Here is a 19827-nt window from a genome sequence, read left to right on the forward strand (position 1 = left end):
ATTTATGCGGAAAGGTGTGTATTTCTATAAGACGCTAGCTGGCAAATTTCTCTGAAATTAACCAAAAGATAAACTCCAGTAAAAACTAAGACAGCTATAAAATAATTAGCTGGCTGTAATACCAAAAATAGGCTTTAATAAAAACATCTCCAGTTACTAGTTTTAATTCTTGGACAAAATCCTCACCTGTATTTCAGCATAGTTCTCTGCTGATGTCATCTCCGGTGGTAGAGTCTTCTCATGACCCATGAGATAATCTAACATTGATGCACTCAGCACAGGTTGTGTATCCAGCAGGATGATCCTCTCTGGTGTCACAAAGAAGTCTATTCCTCTTGTTTGGTGACCGGCTTGCTCCTGGATATCTGCATTTTGGGGCTTGAATATGTAGGAACTGTACAGGAAACACAAACAAATAACTGTAAAAGTGGAAATTTTCGTGTTACATTTATTTTTGCACTTTTCGCATTCCAAGCTGCTACCGCGAAAATAACAACCCGCAAATATATTCCCTTTGTGTATAGGCCAATGTAAGGAAACATAGAATCCCAAATTTAAAAACAAGGCCACCAGTTCAAAATTGGCAAAACGCGAAAAATTAATAAAGCGAAAATTTTCACTTTTACAGTATATTAGTGCCCCTAAAGACATTTGACAATTTCTGCATTTATATATTTTGCATTGGATTTTAAAATCTTCCCAATCTCTAAGACATACAATTATTATTGTTGTCTTATAATGGAGAGCAGGTTCTATATGGACTAGGCAAAAAAGATATCTGCACTTTAGGGCTTGAATATGTATGAACTGTACAGGAAATAAAAACAAATAGTGGGGCTATATTAGTGCCCCTAAAGACATTTGACTATTTCTGCATTTATTTTGTATAATGGCACCCCGTGTACTACCCGAAGTGCTTTCGCACACATTCAAGTCGCGCAGTATTGATTCATTTCTCGGACGGATTGATGCATATATATTTGCCGCAAGCTACCACAGCTCTGAATATAATAGTTGTGAGACGTAAGTTAAAACTTATACTACATATATATTTGGTTTTATTTTCCAACATTTTTAGTGATAATTTTGTTTTAAAAACAACAAAAAAAATGTGTTTTTTTCTTGTGTATGAAATAGGTTAATAAATGTGTATCACTTGAGAAATATACAAAATAATGCACACAACTGAGATGTTGATGCGTCTTACGTACAAGCCCTGAATGAAGGGGGTGCATTAGATGCATCAACATCTCATTACGTATGCATTAGTTTGTACAATTTCACTCCTAACAAGTGATACGCATTTATTAGTGTGTGTTATCGGCACAATGCAAACAAGCATGCACTTTAAAAAAACATTTACGGGGCATTTGGCTAAATAATCCGGAGGTACACAGCCACTATATTATTTTGTCACACAAAATTGGACCTCTCTGACACCACACCACTAGCGCAGGTTCACATACAAAAAATCCTGGTAATCGATCTGAATATAAATAGTGCATGGTGCATGCAGTAAAAATTTGTTAATAAGTATATTATCAAGCTGCTCGGACAAGAACAAATTTTTAGGGTATTTTGTCTTCTTTTTTTTCCTTTCAGTTTACAAAAATCTGTTACATAGAACGTTCCCAAAGAATTTTTACCACAAAAAAGCATCAAGCATCAAAGTTTGCAGGTTATTGATAGTACTCATAGCTTGTATATATAAAAAAAAACAGAAATGTTTTATACTGCAGGGATGTAAATATCAAGATACAACCTACTTTGTTTACTGAATTACGTCTCCAGGGGTCCATTTCATTAAACTTTTCGAATGTTGGTAAGTCTCTGAATCGTCAGGGACTCTTCGTAAGGTTACGCCTAGTAACTTTATAAATGGTTACTTGATTTACGAAGGGTTAAAAGTTTAGTGAAATGGACCCTCTGTTCTATTGTTTACATTCTTCTTACCTATGTGGTTGGTTTGCTTGTGTGCCAGTGAGTAAAGACATCACAGTAGATTTCCCAGATCCTTGTAAACCGAGTACTCCTATTACTAGAAAGTCACTTTGGTCCTGTAAGGTCTGAAATTGTGATAGTGAAATTACCAGAAGGCAAAAAAAAGGGCATGATTTATCCTCAAATTGCACTCCCATTGACTGACCATCACAGGTTGGCTGTTATGTCAGCATTTTCACTTTTTTGGGGTAGTGGACAGGCAATTCCTCATCATTATGTTTTGATGAATCCAAGTGTGTGAAAATATTGGATCTAAAACATAATAATGATAAAACTGGCTGCTTTACGCCCAATATTTATTGGTCTCGCTGTGAGTCTTAAATCATTGGGTCACTATATATGTCTTGCCCAATATTTTTAAAACTCATAGCTGTACCAATAAATATGGGATCAATTGATCCAATTTTATATCATTATTATGTTTTGATGGATCCAAGTTGTGATAATATTGGATCTAAAACATAATAATGATAAAACTGGATGCTTTACGCCCAATATTTATTGGTCTCGCTGTGAGTCTTAAATCATTGGGTCACTATATATGTCTTGCCCAATATTTTTAAAACTCATAGCTGTACCAATAAATATGGGATCAATTGATCCAATTTTATATCAAAATATGCTAAGTTATATATTGTTATATTACATGTCCCATATTGCTTGTTTGCAAGGTAGTAACAAGAGCACCACTGGTGCTGTAGCTGTAGTAAAAATCAGTAAAAGAGTTGCTAAACCTTTGTTTTCTATTGTTTTTTGAGAGGGTAAATGAACGATATCTCAAAACAAGCTCTGCCAACATTTTTAGAGCCAATTTGTGTCAGACAATTACAGTTATAAAATAAGTTTCATACAAAAATTATTCCTGATTGTGTCTCACATTAGGCCCTGAAGAATTATGTCATCTTCTTAATTGAATTCAGCTGCTGGAACAAACTATATTTTGCTTAGGGTACAAACCAAAAATGTTAATGTTTTTATTTAATATCTTTTTATCCAAGCTTTGTCTGAATGTTTTGTGTTACTGCCTACCTCCATAGCATTATCACACCAATGGAATGCTTCATCTACTAGCTTAATAGTCTGAGTCATCTCTGGTGGCAATGCCAATCTGTTGTGAACAGGAACTGAAACAAACCAAAATAAAATCATCAGCATCATCATCCCATGTGATCAAACAATGAGGTTCTTCAAGAGCGAAAATAAAGCACTGGGATATGTATATCAGTCATGTACGTAGCCGCTTTTTTGAGGTCAAGGAGGTCGAGCACAAAATTGCAAATTCAGGATTTTTTTGTAATTGTAATCAATTTTATCATCCATCTTTTTGATATGACAAGACTATAAATCTTCTTTCCATCTTCATAGTTCTCTTTTACTAACATATGGCATATCTTACCCTTCCCAGAATCCTTTGCATCATGATACACCATTTCATTTCATTTAATGACACTCTCATTACTTTGTACACATTCCCTTTGTTTTGTCTGTGAATTTTGTTCATTTTGAACAATTCCAACTAAAAACGAAGGTGATTTACTCACGTTTTAGTGATGTTTCACCACTACACTAGTGGCTTCATCAGACTGGCAACTCAGCACATCTGACTGCTTGCTTTTATAGGCAACATGATGCACTCAACAACATCTTTGACCAACTCATCAAGCCCTCTATGGTGCATCCTGTTGCCTATAAAAGCAAGCAGTCAGATGTGATGAGTTGCCAGTCTGATAGTGTGGTTTTTAGTTGGAATTGTTCAAAATGAACAAAATTCACAGTTGAAATCAACATTCCTAATGAACTTGTTCAAAGAAAGATCCCCTTTGTTTTCATTTTAAGAATAGACAATTTAAACATGGGTCGATAGTCAACATCAGCATATCCATACCTTCAATTCCAAGTACTTGGGGTGTTCCGGCATGTCTTGTCATAACTTGATGAACAGACTGCTGTCCGGGGGTGCCACTACTCATTGGTGAAGCATGGGCTTCTACTGTCATGCTGGGAGTTGATGGGGTACTTGCTTTAGTTGTAGCTATTGTAAAAGCACCTGAAATCACAAATAAAGTGGACATGTGAAATAAAAAGAGGTTTTAGTACTGTACTTAAACAAAACAACTTTTTTTATATACATGTACGTTCAGTCACTGCTGATCCACACTGTCCAGTTTTTTCCAACATGTTTATAATGATTAGCAAGTGTTATAACAAGCTTTTAACATGAAACTATAAATACCTTTCTGTTTTGGCTGCAACCTATTAGTCCTCAGCTTGTCAGATATACACTGGGTACAATTCTGGTTTACCCTGCACACACTGAGTTTTACGGGGTTAGGATTAGGGTTAGGATTAGGGTTAAGGTTATAATTAGGGTGGATTAGGCAAAGTATCTATTCTCGATCACAAGAAGATGTACCTCCTGCGTACTCTTGCGTCAGCGTACTTTTCCGGGAACAACACAATCGTGTGACAAACACCGTGATTGGTCAATTCTCAAAAAATGTGCTTGTGCAGTAAGCGTGTAGTCTTTGAGTAGTACGCTCAACAGAAATACGGTGCATACCCATTTACCAAGTTGGCTCTCATGATCAAGAATTAGATATTTTGCCTATAATTGTAGCTATCCCTACCTGGTTTCGATGGCATCACACTAGTCTTTGACACAGTCACAGCTATATCTGGCTGTGAACCTTGTCTGCCTCTTTCACCCTGCCTTGTCTTGATCTTAAAGTGTGGTGTCGGAGTCTGATCCATGCCACTCCCTGATGGATCCTGGGAACCTGTTGCTATGGTACCCGGTGTCATAGAAAAATCCTGGGATCCTGTTTCTTTTCCGTGCTGTACAAATAAGTAAATTAATAGTATGTAAAGCAGTGACCTATCGGGTAATGACGTATTCGGGTACCCAAGGTCAATTTCGGGTGGGTAACCGGGTACCCGTATTAAAAAAATAAATGTTACCCGAATATCTGGGCTTGAGTCACTGCCTTAATAGTATGTGACACAATCTGGTCCATAGAGGCAAATGAGGCATATTTGAAAATTGAGTTACTATAATTTTTTACCTTTTTAATATACAAACATCTGGCTATCATACTGAAAGCACCAAAGGTCTAGCATACTTGGTTCTGAAGTTTTGTGATCATGATGTCTATTTAAATGTTTTTTACTCCATATTTTTGCCTTTATCTCAATTTCAAATTTGCTACCTTTGGCCTCCCTGGACCAGATAGTGTCACATGTGATAATGCACAACTGAATTTCCTGATTAAGATAAGTTGGCATCATGCCATGCAGTTATCTGCCATGACCTTTATCTCACTAAACCTGATTATTGGGACTTTAATCAGGTTTAGTGATAGTGAGGTAAAGGTCATGGCAGATAACTGCATAGCATGATGCCAACCATTGACCATAATGTTAATTATCGTTTAAGGTCTACGATACACAAAATTTTGACCTTTTCTGTAAATCCCATAAGCCTTTGAGGGTAGACCTGAGATGTCATCATTTGATGGCACACCGTTTAACGAACATCATTAGTTATGCACATCAGCGTGATGACATCAGAGGTCTACCTGCAAAGGCTTATGGGATTTACCAAAAAGATGAATCAAGTGGAGCAACTGAATGTTACTATTGGGTCAACTGTAGATTGACTTATGCCTTTCAGCCATTTGGAAGTTATTTACATTTGACATCAGTTGAATTACTTCTCCAAGGGCCAATCGGGTGTTTTTTTTCAACATACCATATAAGGACATAGTGGGCTTGCCTCACAGAAAGTTCTGTATGTAGGTGAAGTTGTTTTTGAACTACAGCCTATTCATATTTTTATTTGAGATATAACAAAAAAAATTCAAGCAAAAAATGATGACAATTTTCTTAAAGATTATTTTATATACTTTATTCACAAGCAATATCAGTAAATGTCCTATGAGAGTCAAGCCATCATTTTCCTAAAACTATAAATCTAACAAACTCTACACTAATTTGACAATAAATAGTCATTTGAGGCATGCATATATGTTATGCATGTTATTAAAAATATGGAAAAAAAAATCTCATTTGGATTTTCAGGCCAAATTGTTTTTTAGCCTTATACCAACCTTATCTATGCCATGCTTAGCTAAGATGACAGGAGTCTTACTGCCAGTACTTGATACACTATCACCTTCGATATCATCAGTAGGATGCTGGGTGAATGAGATAAAATCATGGTAGTGTGTTAGACTGTGATCATGCTGTTAGGCTTACTACAGATTATTGCATTTTGGTTTAGTATTCTGTACACTTTGACTGAGAAACAGTATGTAGAATTATATAACAAGCCAAAAGTATTTTTCTGGAATTGAGAATAGTTACCTTTGGGTCTCTTCCGCCACGTCGTCTTCTTCTCCTGCCTCCTCTTGCCGAACCCCCTCCTCCTCCTCCTCCTCCTGCTCCACTACCCGGTGTGGCCATGGAACTAATGTTAGGAATGGAAAAGAAAAGAAATTATTCCACACTATTCATTGGTAATTATATTGTTAGTGTTACTGAACAATAAAACCCATGTGCAGTGTGATGTGCTTGATAATTAATTTTCTCACATCAATCAGTTTTTTTTGACGAATACTGGACATACAGTGTAGTCAAAACAAATAAACAAATACATGAATGGTAACTAGTAACTACAATTATTATATTAATTAAACCGGAACTTAATTAAGTTAATTTCATGTACGTTGCGATTGTTGGAGACTCACCTTTTAAACTCTCATTAAACTTAATTAGGACTACATTGTAAGAGTTCATGAGTTAGGGACCGTTCACAAACACTTGTAAAGGGGGGAGGCCTGATGCAAAAAGTTTCTATATGGTCAGGAATCCTTCAATTCAGTTCAGAAATTTAATTTCAGAATTTAATTGAAGAATTTCTTCTCGCCCCCATACACTGCATCACATGCAGATATAGGTAGTGTATGTGCTTCGTCCGTGATTTGGAAGTCACATAAAGCCGTTGGTCCCGTGTACAGGAAGAGTCAAACCCTGTGCACGTTAAGTGTCAGAGCTATTCGAAAAGAGAAGGGGGACCATCCCCGGTTCTGATATCTGCAATCAATCAATCCAGGATCGTGCATAGGTAAACTGTGCACGTAAAGCCCGTGCGTTGATACCTAACCATTTGAGGTAAGCACGAATAAGGAAGGAAGGAAGGGGGGGGGCCTGAAAATTATTGACCCTCCTAAGGGGGGGCCTGAAAAAAATGACCACAAATTTTCCTGGAAAAATGAAGTTTATATGCTTTTCTATGGGGTTGACCCATAATTTTCATGTCAAAAAGGGGAGCCCTGAAATTTTTGAGGTCTGTAAACAGGGGGCCCCGAAAAATTTTCGTGATGAAATTTTTTTTGCATCAGACCCCCCCTTACAAGTGTTTGTGAACGGTTCCTTTAATAGCATTATTTAATTTTAAGCTTACTCACAAATTTACCTCGTCTGATTACAATATTTAAAGCTCTTTCGCAATTTCAGATCAAAGTGCATTGTGGGTAATATAGGCCTACTCTGAATTGGAGATACACATTGAAGACTCGCCACAGTAAAATGGTAATGGTGCTGTTTAAACGACCATATCTTGAAATTTAATCGGAAGACTACCCGTATATTGAAACATACATGCATATATAGGCCTACCGGTATATTAAATTTTCATCGATTTGCATGCATAATTGGTGGTAAATTTATATTCAATTAATTGTTGCCGAAAAGGCCTAAAATCGCACAATCTAGGTATGACAGGGAAACCTCAGTTAACACATTTGTTAGTCAGTCAAAATGGCCTAAACCGGCAATACAAATTTACATTGAAATTAAAAAGAAGCTTTTTAAGAAGGAAACCTTCATAAATATGTTGTCTATACTTCACTTGACCCAAATATATATGATTTTTTTTGGTGATGAGAGCCTCGCACATGGAATTTCAGAGAGATTTTGATAGCAGTTCCATTAAAAAAGGTGCTATCATCATGAGACTAAGATCTAGAAACACCCCGTAATGCTGTTTTGGGGAATTTTGCTAGCAGAATCTTTTTGATGAAAGTCAATCTTTGACAAGATGTAACTTTGCTACGGAAAGTGCTATGACAAAAAGGTTTTCAGTGTTGGCTTTCTTTACTCAAGGGCTTTAATTTGATATATAAAATGATGCAGTTTGATGGCAAATTTGAATTCACCTGGCATACCTACACAATCTTTTGTAGTTTACATTTAGTTGATTTGCGAGAATCATATGATTCCCGCAAATTTATTCTGCTAGAATCAAGATTGATTCTCGCACTGTGAAACAAAATTCTGACCATGCAGAAGCAAAAGCAGACTCAACAATGATGACATTATGCTCATGACATTGGTTGCTATGCAATGATTGAATGAACTGGCCTGCTTTCCATGTTAGTTTTTACTTAGTCAACACCATGCATGATGAATGAGACTAAATCTACAACACCGCCTTCATTAACGTATGCTAGGGTTTGACGTTCTGTTACTTACAACTAGATAATCAAACTCACCTTTTTAAACTAAAATTAAATAATGCTGGGAACACCTTTTTCACGTTTTTTGCATGTTTGAAAACACAGCAGAAAATAAATAATTGGCGTTATTGACAGCCTGTCTCCCATCAATGTCACAGGTCGTCAAAAAGGTCATGGTCACAAAATAACAGGACACACGTCTAGAAGAACACCTGTTACGATTGTTGTGTCTTAATTTATGTTCTCTGTCTTTCGAATCATTCAATCAGGTCTTTATTTGACGTTTTGTATAGTGTACACACGATGAGCAACCCTGCAGCAATCCCGGTTCCCGTCGAAGATGTGCAGGGAGACAACAGATGGATGAGTATTGTAAGCTTACTGCCCTAAAATAAATTAAGTGCAAAATTCGGAAGTCTAAACATCATTTACATTAGATGATGTACACTTCAGTTCATGACTTGTTTAATATAATAAATAAATGGACCCTCATCCTTCAGAAAATGTTCAAACTTAGCCAAGGGAACGTCCTTATTATACATGTTAATATCAGCGTTCGAGTTTGGTGTCGCATCGTCAATTGCGGCTGCGCCACAGTTTTGAATACTTGCGAATCAATTCTGCAAACGTATTACACTACCTTATTAGCCTGTATCTCGTTTCGGCCAAAGAATGTCTGTAATACATACCTGTTTTTAATGACTTTGCAACAATGTTTCTATTGTCAGCAATAACAGCTTGCATTCATACTTTTGAGTTCATATGGTGAATTCTCGTACACATCATAAATAAGTGAAATCAGAATATCCTGAGAGGAATTTAGGTAACAAATTGAACGACACTGACCTCGCAGCAGCTAATGTTTTCATGTCAACATGGCGAATGAATGACGTAATTTGACATGTCATGAACTTTGATACAACTTCCGGGCAGCTGAACACACGTTTGGGCGCCATTAGCGTGAAACTGTGCTTATGGCAACACCTTTTAAGAGGAGGAGGTTGCGCAGTGGGGTTAGTGATAAGTTTTTCTGTTTGTTGAACTGGCAACCTAGTGTTACCACGGCCATTTGTCAACATGCTCTGACATGGCGTCAATCACAAATAGCATTCAGCAGTGTGGGAGAAAAATATCTTGAGCAAATGGTAAGTTATGTTTAGAGGATCGCATTTCCATCTACTACTTACGTGTTAGCGGTAAGTCAATACAAAAAGTAAACCATTTTGGGGCTGTATTTGGTGTAGATGTGACGTTTTGAACAGAGTAAAAAGCGACCACAATTTCAGACTTGCTCATTTATACCCGCCGAATCATGTACCAATACACATGTGTGTATTGGTACATGAGATCAGGTATACAAACGTATCACATAAAATATAATGCAAAATATCCACTGTTTTTATTGCACTGATACCGGCACCTAGCTACAGCTAGCTGTATGTTTACTCTTCTATTTTAAATATTCTGTGGTAAATTATGCAATTTAATGATATCAGAAATGCTGTAAATCGAGCTTGAAATGTCACGATAATTACGATAATATATTGTGATTTGTATATGTGCAGTACCATTTTGAATTCATAATAATATATGTACAGGTAGTTCAACACTAAAATCTCTTCACGTGTCGTGTGGCTTAGGCCTAATGCCATGTGGTACATATGGGTAGTTGCAATTAAAAACAAATGATTGAAGAAATTTCCCCTGATCTGGCTGATGATGTGTATAAAAGCCAGAACATGATTGGCTGATTATCAGTTGTGTACATGGTAGATGATCCAATCACTGCATTGATTAGAAACTTTTTTATTTAGCTAGTATTGATTAATCAGTAGTATCGGAAATTGTTTTGCTGTAAACATGGAAGAAAGAGAGCTGGTTGTGAAGGGACAGGGCTGGGGGTGCCATAAAATCATCTATCTATGTTTGTGTGTATTTTCTTCACTTTTGAGAAATTGCCTTGGTGGCTTCCTCAAATTTTCAACAGTTGCCATTATGCCCTCTTGAAATATTACAAACTGCCGTGCTGCCTTGCCTTTTCAGTGAAAATCCAAGGCAATTATCAACTTGCCCTAAAAAAGTTGCCGTGCCCCTCAGATCCTTGATTCGAGGGCTGGCAGAGTGAGACAATTAACTCGCCGACGTAATTGAAGTGTGTCCCATTCTAGACAGTTTGCTAACATTTTGGTAACACTACTATTTAACGGTCGTAATCTCTGCAGGCAAATCTTGCCGCTTTGCGTTGAAAGGCCTCCAGTTTAAGTACGGTATGAGTTCATTAGTTGCCGGATCCCAAACCGTTCTGCAATACTCCCAAGTGCAGTCGCACTAATGTCTTGTAGGCAGTTGCTTTAAGCTCTGTGGTACATGGATGTAGATTTCTGCGTACAGACACACCATGAACTTTATTGGCTTTTGAGATGGCATGGTTGATATGGTTGTCCCATTTTAAATTATTTGTTATTTGGATGCCCAGATATGAGTGTGAGTCTGTTTCTTGCAATACAGACTGCCCTAGTTTGTACTGGTGGGTAGTCTTCTTTCTGAAATAAGACAATTTAAGTGTGTAACACTTACTGGCATTGAATTGCATTTGCCAGTTGTTTTCTGTATCTGTAGTTGGTACTACACAACGCTCCCTAGCTGGAACCAGGCGTGTAGGAATTGGTGTGCGCATGGGTTGATTAGTCGTTTCTTAGGTGTTCCATCACTGCAGTTTTGAAGCTGGCAGGGTCTTGAATTTGTATTATTGAGTAGGGTAGATTGTTCCAGGTGATTACCGTTTTGGGGAAAAATGATTGTTTGTAACAGTCTTTGTTGCAGGTGATTACTTTATAAGCAGCTGGGTGATTGTGTCGTGATTGACGCGGGTTTGGTTGCAGTAAGTCTTCGACCGGTAGGGCCAGGAGGCCCTGTCTTGCTTTTGTGAAGAATTGTTACTCTGTTGGCGGTTCTCCTGTTGGCCATTGTGTCCCAATCCAGGTCGCTGACTAGTTTAGTAATGCTGGTGGTTCTGTCGTATGTGTTCGTAACAAATCTGGCTGCCCTTTTTTGGATTTTTTCAATTTTATTAATGAGTTCTTTCTGATGCGGGTCCCAAACGGAATTTGAATATTCTAACAGCGGCCTAACTAAGGATGTATAAGCGGTTTGCTTTATGGGTTTTGAACATGAGTATAAATTACGCCATGTATGCAAGATATCAAGATCAGATTGAAGGCGAATAACATCAGAGTTGATGTGGATGGGGCGATACATTACACAGTCATCAGCAAATTAACAAACCTCTGATGAGATGTTACCAGGGAGGTCGTTTAGTAACCCTGCATGTTATTATGATATCTTCTTTGATCTTGAAATGTTTGTTGACAGCTGATTTGAACTTTTGTTTGTCTTCTATGATGGTAATTTCTTTTGGCAGGTTATTCCAATCAACCAATGTTATTGGCAGGAATGATTGTTTTTGTTTCTAATTTTTCATTTGCTGATATTGGTGTGAACTGTGAAGTTACATTTGCTCTGCACTTGTCTCTGACTGAGGTGATGACAAGTGGAAATTTATGAATGAACTTTGCGCCTTATGCATTGTTAGGGCCGACTTTGCAACAACACAGTAGTACACGCTCATCAAAGGTTTACAGCAAAATATTATATAGTGATATGATAATTTATTGAAAAAGTGTTAGCCTCATCAAGCTCATATGGGAATGGCTAATATGGCCAATGGCTTTTGTTACTGTGCGCATCAATAAAGTCCCAACTCACGCAACTAGCGTAAGCATTGCGCCCAACTGCGTGCATGCCATTCTATATCAATGCACAGTGTTATGAGTCCGCCTTATATAAACCGATCAAACTTTAGTTTGATACTTTTAGTACCGGTAAATTATTTTTATGAATAACTTGGCTCTGTATTTTCCCCGACAGCATACGCAGAATGTTGCAGCATGTAAAGACAAGGAACCAGAGGTGTTATTTGTTGGCGATTCACTAGTACAACTCATGCCTCATGTAGGGGATAAGGTAGGTGTGATTCACTGGTACAACTCATGCCTCATGTAGGGGATAAGGTAGGTGTGCACTCCCAAGGAAAAATGTACAGTATATTTCTCGTTAATTCCACATTCATACTCACTCAAATGTAATTTCTGCGTTTCTGATTGATTGGCCTGATTGCGGGGTAGGAAGATGAAGAAAAATTTTTATTGCTACATGTATTATTTTGATGAAATAAGAATCACAAAATTTTCTGGTAAGTATGAAAAGGTTTCTTTCATATAATTTCATGACTAATTATGCCCATGGGCGTAAACAATCGTTTTAAAAATATGAACCCTTAATTAATGTACCATTTTGCAGAAATTCAAAATTCTTTAATGGCATAACACATTTAAAAAAAGGACAGACCTCAATCAATAATGACAGAGTGGTGCAAATTGGTGACATATGAATGCACTGGTATTAAATTGTGATTTTCTTTGTTTTGCCCCATCTGTTTGGGTCAAAAATAAAAGGGGACATCTTAATATGTGACAGTGAAAAATAAAATTTTATGGAAAAGAAATGCAATTCCATTTCTGATGGAAATGATTCAATATATGGCTCTAACCCTAACCGTGCCCATGGTTTTTTTGTTGCTGTCAGAAGGGAAAGAACAAACAAAAAGGAGAGAAGATGAACAAAGAAGTCACTTGGTACCACCGGTATTCGAACCTCTGACCCCTCCCATGACACGCAGAAGCCACATGGGTGTCACTGGCTGGGTGATTCCCTGGGTATGACTTTACTGATTGCATCACGTGGAATGCATGCCCAGTGGTTTTCATAGTGAGCTTTAAGGAGTTTCAGTAGTGTTAGGATTAATGTGCAATTTTGCATTGATCTGCTTTCAATGTTAAAATGTTCATAGCGTGTGCTAATTACAATTCCTCATGTAGACATTTGCTTATATTTTCAGTTATGGGAAAAATTCTTTGAGCCCCTTCATTGCCTGAATATTGGTGTAGGTGGCGATGCAACCCAGCATGTTCTATGGCGATTGCATAACGGGGAGATAGAATGCATTAAACCAAAGGTAAGGTCCACATACATTTCAGTCAATGAAAATAGTACAATTTGGCTTGTGATTTTTTTTTTTACAGTTTCAGCCTCTTCGTTGTCTTAATATTGGTATAAGTGGTGACAGAACTCAACATGTACTATGGAGGTTACACCATGGTGAATTAGAATGTATAAAACTTAAGGTGGGTAGAGACTTGTCCGGTGGTGTAACCAGATGTGGGGAAGGGGAGGGCAGATCTTCCACCCCACCCTCTTTGATCCCAAGCCCCCATCAACCTATAGTATTATAGGTGTCTACAATCTGATCCAATCAAACAGGGTTGTTTGATTTAAATCACTGAGATCGTGATTTAAATCACTTGATTTTTTTTAAATCATTGATTTAAATCAACTATTTTAATTTTTTACCATTTTAGATAAATATAAGTTAATTTCTTTCTTAAATTGACTGTTTTATTTCATTCCTAATGTTTCTACACCTTTTGAATACAATTAAAATACCTCTATGATGTCACTTTATCTATTGCCGAAATCCCATGAGGCGTATAGAAGGGCGATTTATCCATACGCTGGTGACGCAACCTCGTAAACGTACTGATTAGAATCTGCCACTGCAGAATCCAACATGGCGTTACTTTCAACTTCAGATAAGACACAGTATACATTGTAGGTACTGAGTTGGTAATGGTAATAATACAATTTTCACAATGTCCGACTTTGATCTGCGTGGATCACAATGTATGGAGAAGGTGCAAATTTCATCCACTGTGATCAGTCACCATCCTTTGCCCCACTTTCATGTCTCAATCAATTGTCCGCAATAGCTCCTATAATATGTGGAGAAGCCAAATGGGCTATTCCAGTTGAAATCCATACACCCCTATGGAAGACCTGACATTAATCTCCCACAAAGGTGATGTAGATTTGAAATGGAGGCACTCATTCATGTAACCCCATTTGAAATTCACGCTCCTTCTCATGCCTTCCATAGGGGGGTGTATGGATTTTAATAACTGGAAGTGGAATAGCGCAAATTTCCTCCAAATACCTATATTTACAGGGAAGATGGGCCTTTGTAAATTGCCCCTTTTTCCAATCCTGCATGGTTACACCACTGGCCTTGTCTATAGGACCAGATAGAAGAATATCATCCTGCACGGCAGTTTCATTCCCATTGAAACACGATGATTAGGTTTGCCGATTGTTTTCTCCACTAATGAAATATGCACGATATTGACTTAACGCCACGGCGCTATCGCTGTACTGCACGCAATAATCCAAGCGGTGCGACATGTAAGATAAAGTTGCTTTCAAACTCTGATAAACAGTGCCAAAACAGAAAGCAAGTAAGGACTTAAGGGGGTACTACACCCCTCGATAAATTTGTGTCTATTTTGGCATTTTTCTCAAAAACTAAAAACACAGTGGTAACAAAAGTTATGTATATTATAGGGGCAAGGATTCCAATTACTACACTGGAATTTCAGTGAGACAAGACAAGCGGTTCGTTATTTATGATACGAAATAAGGTACCGCTAGGATGTACCTCGTTTTCTATCATATATATGATGCATGAGTACATGTAGGCCTAATTTTGAACATGCATGTTTTACAGCATCTTGTTCGCACGTTCGCGGACGCCCAAGAAAGAAATAACTCAAGTCAGAACCCAATTGTATTATGAAATCTTACAGCATATTAAAAATATAAATGTTTAATATGTAATCACTTTTACTAAATCCAACCCTGGTCCATGGACTGGGCATAGTTCAACATGGAGTTTAGTTGTTTGCATTTGCTGATGCACCACATGTTAATACACTAGCCATCTTCATCATATTACTAGGCATGTCCACTAAAAATTGAAGTACTTTTAAATTGATTCAGACCTAACTTATTGGCTGGGAATTGATGAAAGAAACATTTTGGCGTTTAAATAATCTTAATCGGACGTTTCATTCCAGAGATATGGCCTTTCGAAGTGTCACGGTTTTATATAGGGCTGCTAGAACATGTTAAAAAGTTAAAGTCCAAAAGGAATACTAACAGAAAGTGCAACTTTAAGGTACTTTTTCTTAATGTATTTATTAACTAGCTTATCTGGAACATTATATTTGCTTATAACAACATGAAAATAAGATCATCCTGAAAATTTAATCGATTTTGTTGACATAAACAAAAAATATAAGACCTCAAAACCCATGGTTTGTTTGGTGAAACCTCAAGCATGATCATAGATGGCCGCCATGGAAAATATCTCCATAGAGGAGATGAACAATAAGTGCATTATTTCAAATGAAAAGCGGTAGTCTTAAACATTGTTCAATCTTTTAAGGTCAGCACATTTTATCTTCAAAAATTATTATATTTCATTTCAAGTTTGGTAACATTAATCACTACCAATTTTGAGAAATTTGCTCCAACTCAAAGGTTATCTTTACTACATTGAGCAATACACTGTGTGTGCATGGAAGCCATGATGGATAGCATATGAAATAGACATGGTAGTGAGAAGTGCATGGGGAAGTGCATGATTTGAGATGGGCCATGTAGGCTTAAACATTCTTAAATTTCTTAACATCCTACACATTTTGTCTTCAAAAATAGTTAAATTTTATGAGTATGTAAGTTTGCTTGTCTGATTCACTCCAAATTCGGAGATAATTGCGTTTGAACACCTGATGCACGGAATGGTGTCACTTCAACCTGTTGTAGTTCTCATCTCATTAAATTTTTCATTAAAAAAGTTGATCTCTTCATGAAGGAAGGTCCTCTCTATTTACTGACCAAACAGGAAAAAGTTTGGTTAATGTTTTCCGGTGGAATCAGGAATTTCTTGAAACACCCTGATATAGGCCTACATTTGGATCAAAACAAGTATGTACGCCATTTAACAGGCCTGGGATTTCTTGTATCGATCAGTTTCTCCATAGACAATACGTGTGTGAGTGCACGCACACAGTAAATGAAAAATCGTTCTAGTGGAAACTGTATTGACAGTGGGCATCCCTAATATTACTTAGGCCACGTAAAATAACATGTATATCGTCCGGACTTTCTCAAAAATTGATGAGTGAGGCCCTTATTATTTATCAATTTGTTATACATTTACTATTCACTTCTGTGTAAAATTGCAATTGCAAAGTCTTGTGTGAACACATCATAAAAACTATCTTCAAGTGTTGTTTTGTTTTCACTTACTTATGTTTTCACATTTCCTTTTTCTTAACAGATGGGTGTTTGGTTCTATAAATAGATGTGATGTAATCTGACCTATTTGGGCCAAAGGTGGCAATTGTTAAATTGAGATATAAATATAGGGAGAAGAAAAACATATAATTATATAAAGAAAATTGAGTGTATGATGTCAATGTTGGTCAAACTCCCTATGACCCTTGATTGGTTTAGCGCATAAAAGGAAGGTTGATTCATCTGGTGGCTTCATCGGTGAAAGGGAATCACAGAAAATAATGAAAAATTACAGTAGGCAAAAAACAACTTTTCCTTTCTAGGCATTGTCGACATGGTGCCTTCAGGAAAGTTTGCCATTAACTTTTATCTAACATTTGCATGTTAGTAAGTGGGAAAAACAAACCATAGGGCATGCTGTGATCTGCCGCATGCAGACATTTCAATCGACACAACAGATCATAAGCATACCGTGCCCGAGTTTGATTGACAGACTTATGTTGAATACGGTACAGTCAGGTGGTCAAGTGTTTTGTTTGATTTCAAATTATCAAAAAATTTGCATATTTTATTCACTCCCTTTGCTCGCATTTTTCAGTCATAATCAATCCACTTTTGCACACACAAAAATCCACTGATTTTACATGAATACAGCAAAAGATTGAACAGGTTAGTGGTTTTTTGGTTGCCTTAAGGGGGTACTACACCCCTGGCCAATTTTGTGCCTATTTTTGCATTTTTCTCAAAGATTACAGCGCATTGGTGACAGGTAAGATATGTATATTATAGGGGCAAAGACTACAACTACTGCACTGAAAATTCAGCAACTCAAGGCAAGTAGTTATTGATTTATTGATCAAATATTGGTTTTCCTCATTTTTACTGTAACTCCACAGCGGTTGTCTGTACTGAAATAAAATTTCCAGTGCAGTAGTTGTAGTCCTTGCCCTATAATATACATATCTTACTTGTCACCAATGTGCTATAATTTTTGAGAAAATGCAAAAATAGACACAAAATTGGGCAGGGGTGTAGTACCCCCTTAAGAACATTGTTCAATTTGTATCTTTCCTATCTGTGACTCCACTTTTTATTGAAATTTCTTTTATGATTTTCTGATGATTTTTTTTGTATAAAGGCTGTAGTTGTGCTGGTTGGTACCAATAATCATGGTCACACAGCTGGACAGGTCGCAGGAGGCATTGAGGCAATTGTCAGATTCATCTCAGAGAAGCAACCACAAGCTCATATAATAGTCTTGGTAAGTATTCTGTCTGTGTGTCTGTCGGGGTGTCGATGTATTCTCACGAGGCTATGCTTGTGTGCCTTTTTTTTGAGCACAAAACTAGCTTGTGTGTTGATTTTTTCTTGTGTGTCTAGGCACAGAAGCAAGATCATGCAGTGGGGTATAGAGGGGGTATAGAGCTCATCATTTTTGAAGGTATTAAAAAAGGCACACAAGCAACAACCAGTGACATCAACAAAAAAGACACACAAGAGGTCCATCAGGCGTCTGTCACGTGTCCGTCGGGTCAAAAAGACACACAAGAAAAGTCACACAAGTCTCACAGACACACAAGTATACCTGTGTGAGTAGGGGTGTATGTCTGTCTCTCCCAAGGATGGCATACACAGCTGAACAATTGCAAGTACTGCTGGCAAAGGTCCGGTTCATCTCGGAGATGCAACCACAGGCTCATATAATTGTCTGGGTATGTTTGTCTGTGCTGTGGTGTCTTCCTCGTGTACTGTCTCTCCTGCCAGTCACCCCCCCCCCACACACACCCCACCCCTACACAATTGAATTAGGGGCAGGAGGCAAGGTGTCCAGGCAAAGTAGTATTTCACCAAGAAACCAGAAAAATACCACACTCAAAATGTTTTTTGTCGAGATGGGCAGCATATTAATTCAGCTATAACTTTTCATCGTGCTTTATATAATTTGCATCATAAAAGTTTTTCTGTTATCGTTTTCATAGGCTTTACCCCCAAGAGGTAAAACACCAAACCCTCTACGGGAAAAGAATGCAGCTGTTAACAAACTGCTGGCCAAACTTCTACCAACAATCCCCAGAGCCGAGCTGCTGGATGCCGTGGGAGACTTTGTCCAATCGGACGGTACCATTAATCCACTGGAGATGTACGATTATCTTCATTTTACAAGTATGGGTTACGAGAAGATATTTGAGCCGCTACAGATGAGGTTGGAGGATTTGTTATCATCAAAATGAGATGATGAATTATGAGGAAGTGGCTTTTTATTTTTATTTAATTGTAAGCAGGTTGACATATTAATGATATAATCAGGGGTGTACATTTAATGTTTTTGGTGGCACTAGCCATTCGGACTGGTACCACTCAATTTACCAGCCTAGCAGGAACGTTTACCTGCATGAGCTGGTGACTGTGATGTTATAAGTGATATGTGACCAGATCTGATCCAATCAGGCTTATGTTGTCAATAATGAAACTGAAATACAGGCAAAAAGTGAGGAGAATAAACAATAAAAAACATATGAAAATAGACATATGTGTACATCCATATCAAAACGATGCACTTGTCGGCTGCTACATGTGTCTCATTTCATGTAATAGCAAGGAGTAAATACCAAACTCATCTCAATCAGAGGTCATTTCCAATCATCCCCAAGTCATATAGGTTTAAAGAATGTTCTCTGTATTCCTAAACCATGTGATTTGGGATGATTTGAAATGACCTCCCCTTGAGATGAGTCTGGTATTTCTTCCTAGCTAATATGTGAAATGAGACACATGTAGCAGCTGACAAGTGCATCGTTTTGATATGGATGTACACATATAGAGGTTCATAACCTTGCAATCAAGCATTCAAGAGACCTGGGGATTCTACATCAGAAGTGTATATTGAGCAAGTTAGTAACGGTAGTAACTTAATTTTCAAAATTTCTGACTTTGGCCTGAGTGGATCAGATCAGGTCACATACTGATAATTCAGAACAGAGTGCATTGTGGGTAATATTGAAGTTTGAGCAAAATATCATGGCTCAAACAGTGTTTCAATGGTAACAAATTTGGCACTTGG

The 19827-nt window shown here is 37.5% G+C and overlaps 2 protein-coding genes across 2 annotated transcripts in view; one reads left to right on the top strand and one right to left on the bottom strand.

Moving 5' to 3' along the window:
* Nucleotides 1–8614, bottom strand: part of LOC140169757 (nonsense-mediated mRNA decay factor SMG9-like) — a 44489-nt gene extending 35875 nt beyond the window's left edge. The window contains exons 1-8 of the mRNA XM_072193063.1: nucleotides 8553–8614; nucleotides 6364–6466; nucleotides 6108–6194; nucleotides 4629–4836; nucleotides 3887–4048; nucleotides 3031–3125; nucleotides 1954–2066; nucleotides 187–394 (exon numbers count right to left, since the gene is read on the bottom strand). Of these exons, the coding sequence (XP_072049164.1) occupies nucleotides 187–394; nucleotides 1954–2066; nucleotides 3031–3125; nucleotides 3887–4048; nucleotides 4629–4836; nucleotides 6108–6194; nucleotides 6364–6462 (972 nt within the window). The 5' untranslated portion in view covers nucleotides 6463–6466; nucleotides 8553–8614. The remainder of the gene's footprint in view (nucleotides 1–186; nucleotides 395–1953; nucleotides 2067–3030; nucleotides 3126–3886; nucleotides 4049–4628; nucleotides 4837–6107; nucleotides 6195–6363; nucleotides 6467–8552) is intronic.
* Nucleotides 8615–8673: 59 nt separating this feature from the next.
* Nucleotides 8674–19294, top strand: LOC140169758 (platelet-activating factor acetylhydrolase IB subunit alpha2-like). The gene is made up of 5 exons (XM_072193064.1): nucleotides 8674–8888; nucleotides 12444–12539; nucleotides 13474–13590; nucleotides 17905–18027; nucleotides 18746–19294. Exons 1-5 carry the CDS (start codon nucleotides 8820–8822, stop codon nucleotides 18995–18997), a joined length of 657 nt encoding a protein of 218 aa, XP_072049165.1. The 5' UTR covers nucleotides 8674–8819; the 3' UTR covers nucleotides 18998–19294.
* The last annotated feature ends 533 nt before the right edge of the window (nucleotides 19295–19827 follow it).

Source organism: Amphiura filiformis, chromosome 14 (assembly GCF_039555335.1).
Source record: "Amphiura filiformis chromosome 14, Afil_fr2py, whole genome shotgun sequence".
In the NCBI taxonomy this organism is placed as follows: domain Eukaryota; kingdom Metazoa; phylum Echinodermata; class Ophiuroidea; order Amphilepidida; family Amphiuridae; genus Amphiura; species Amphiura filiformis.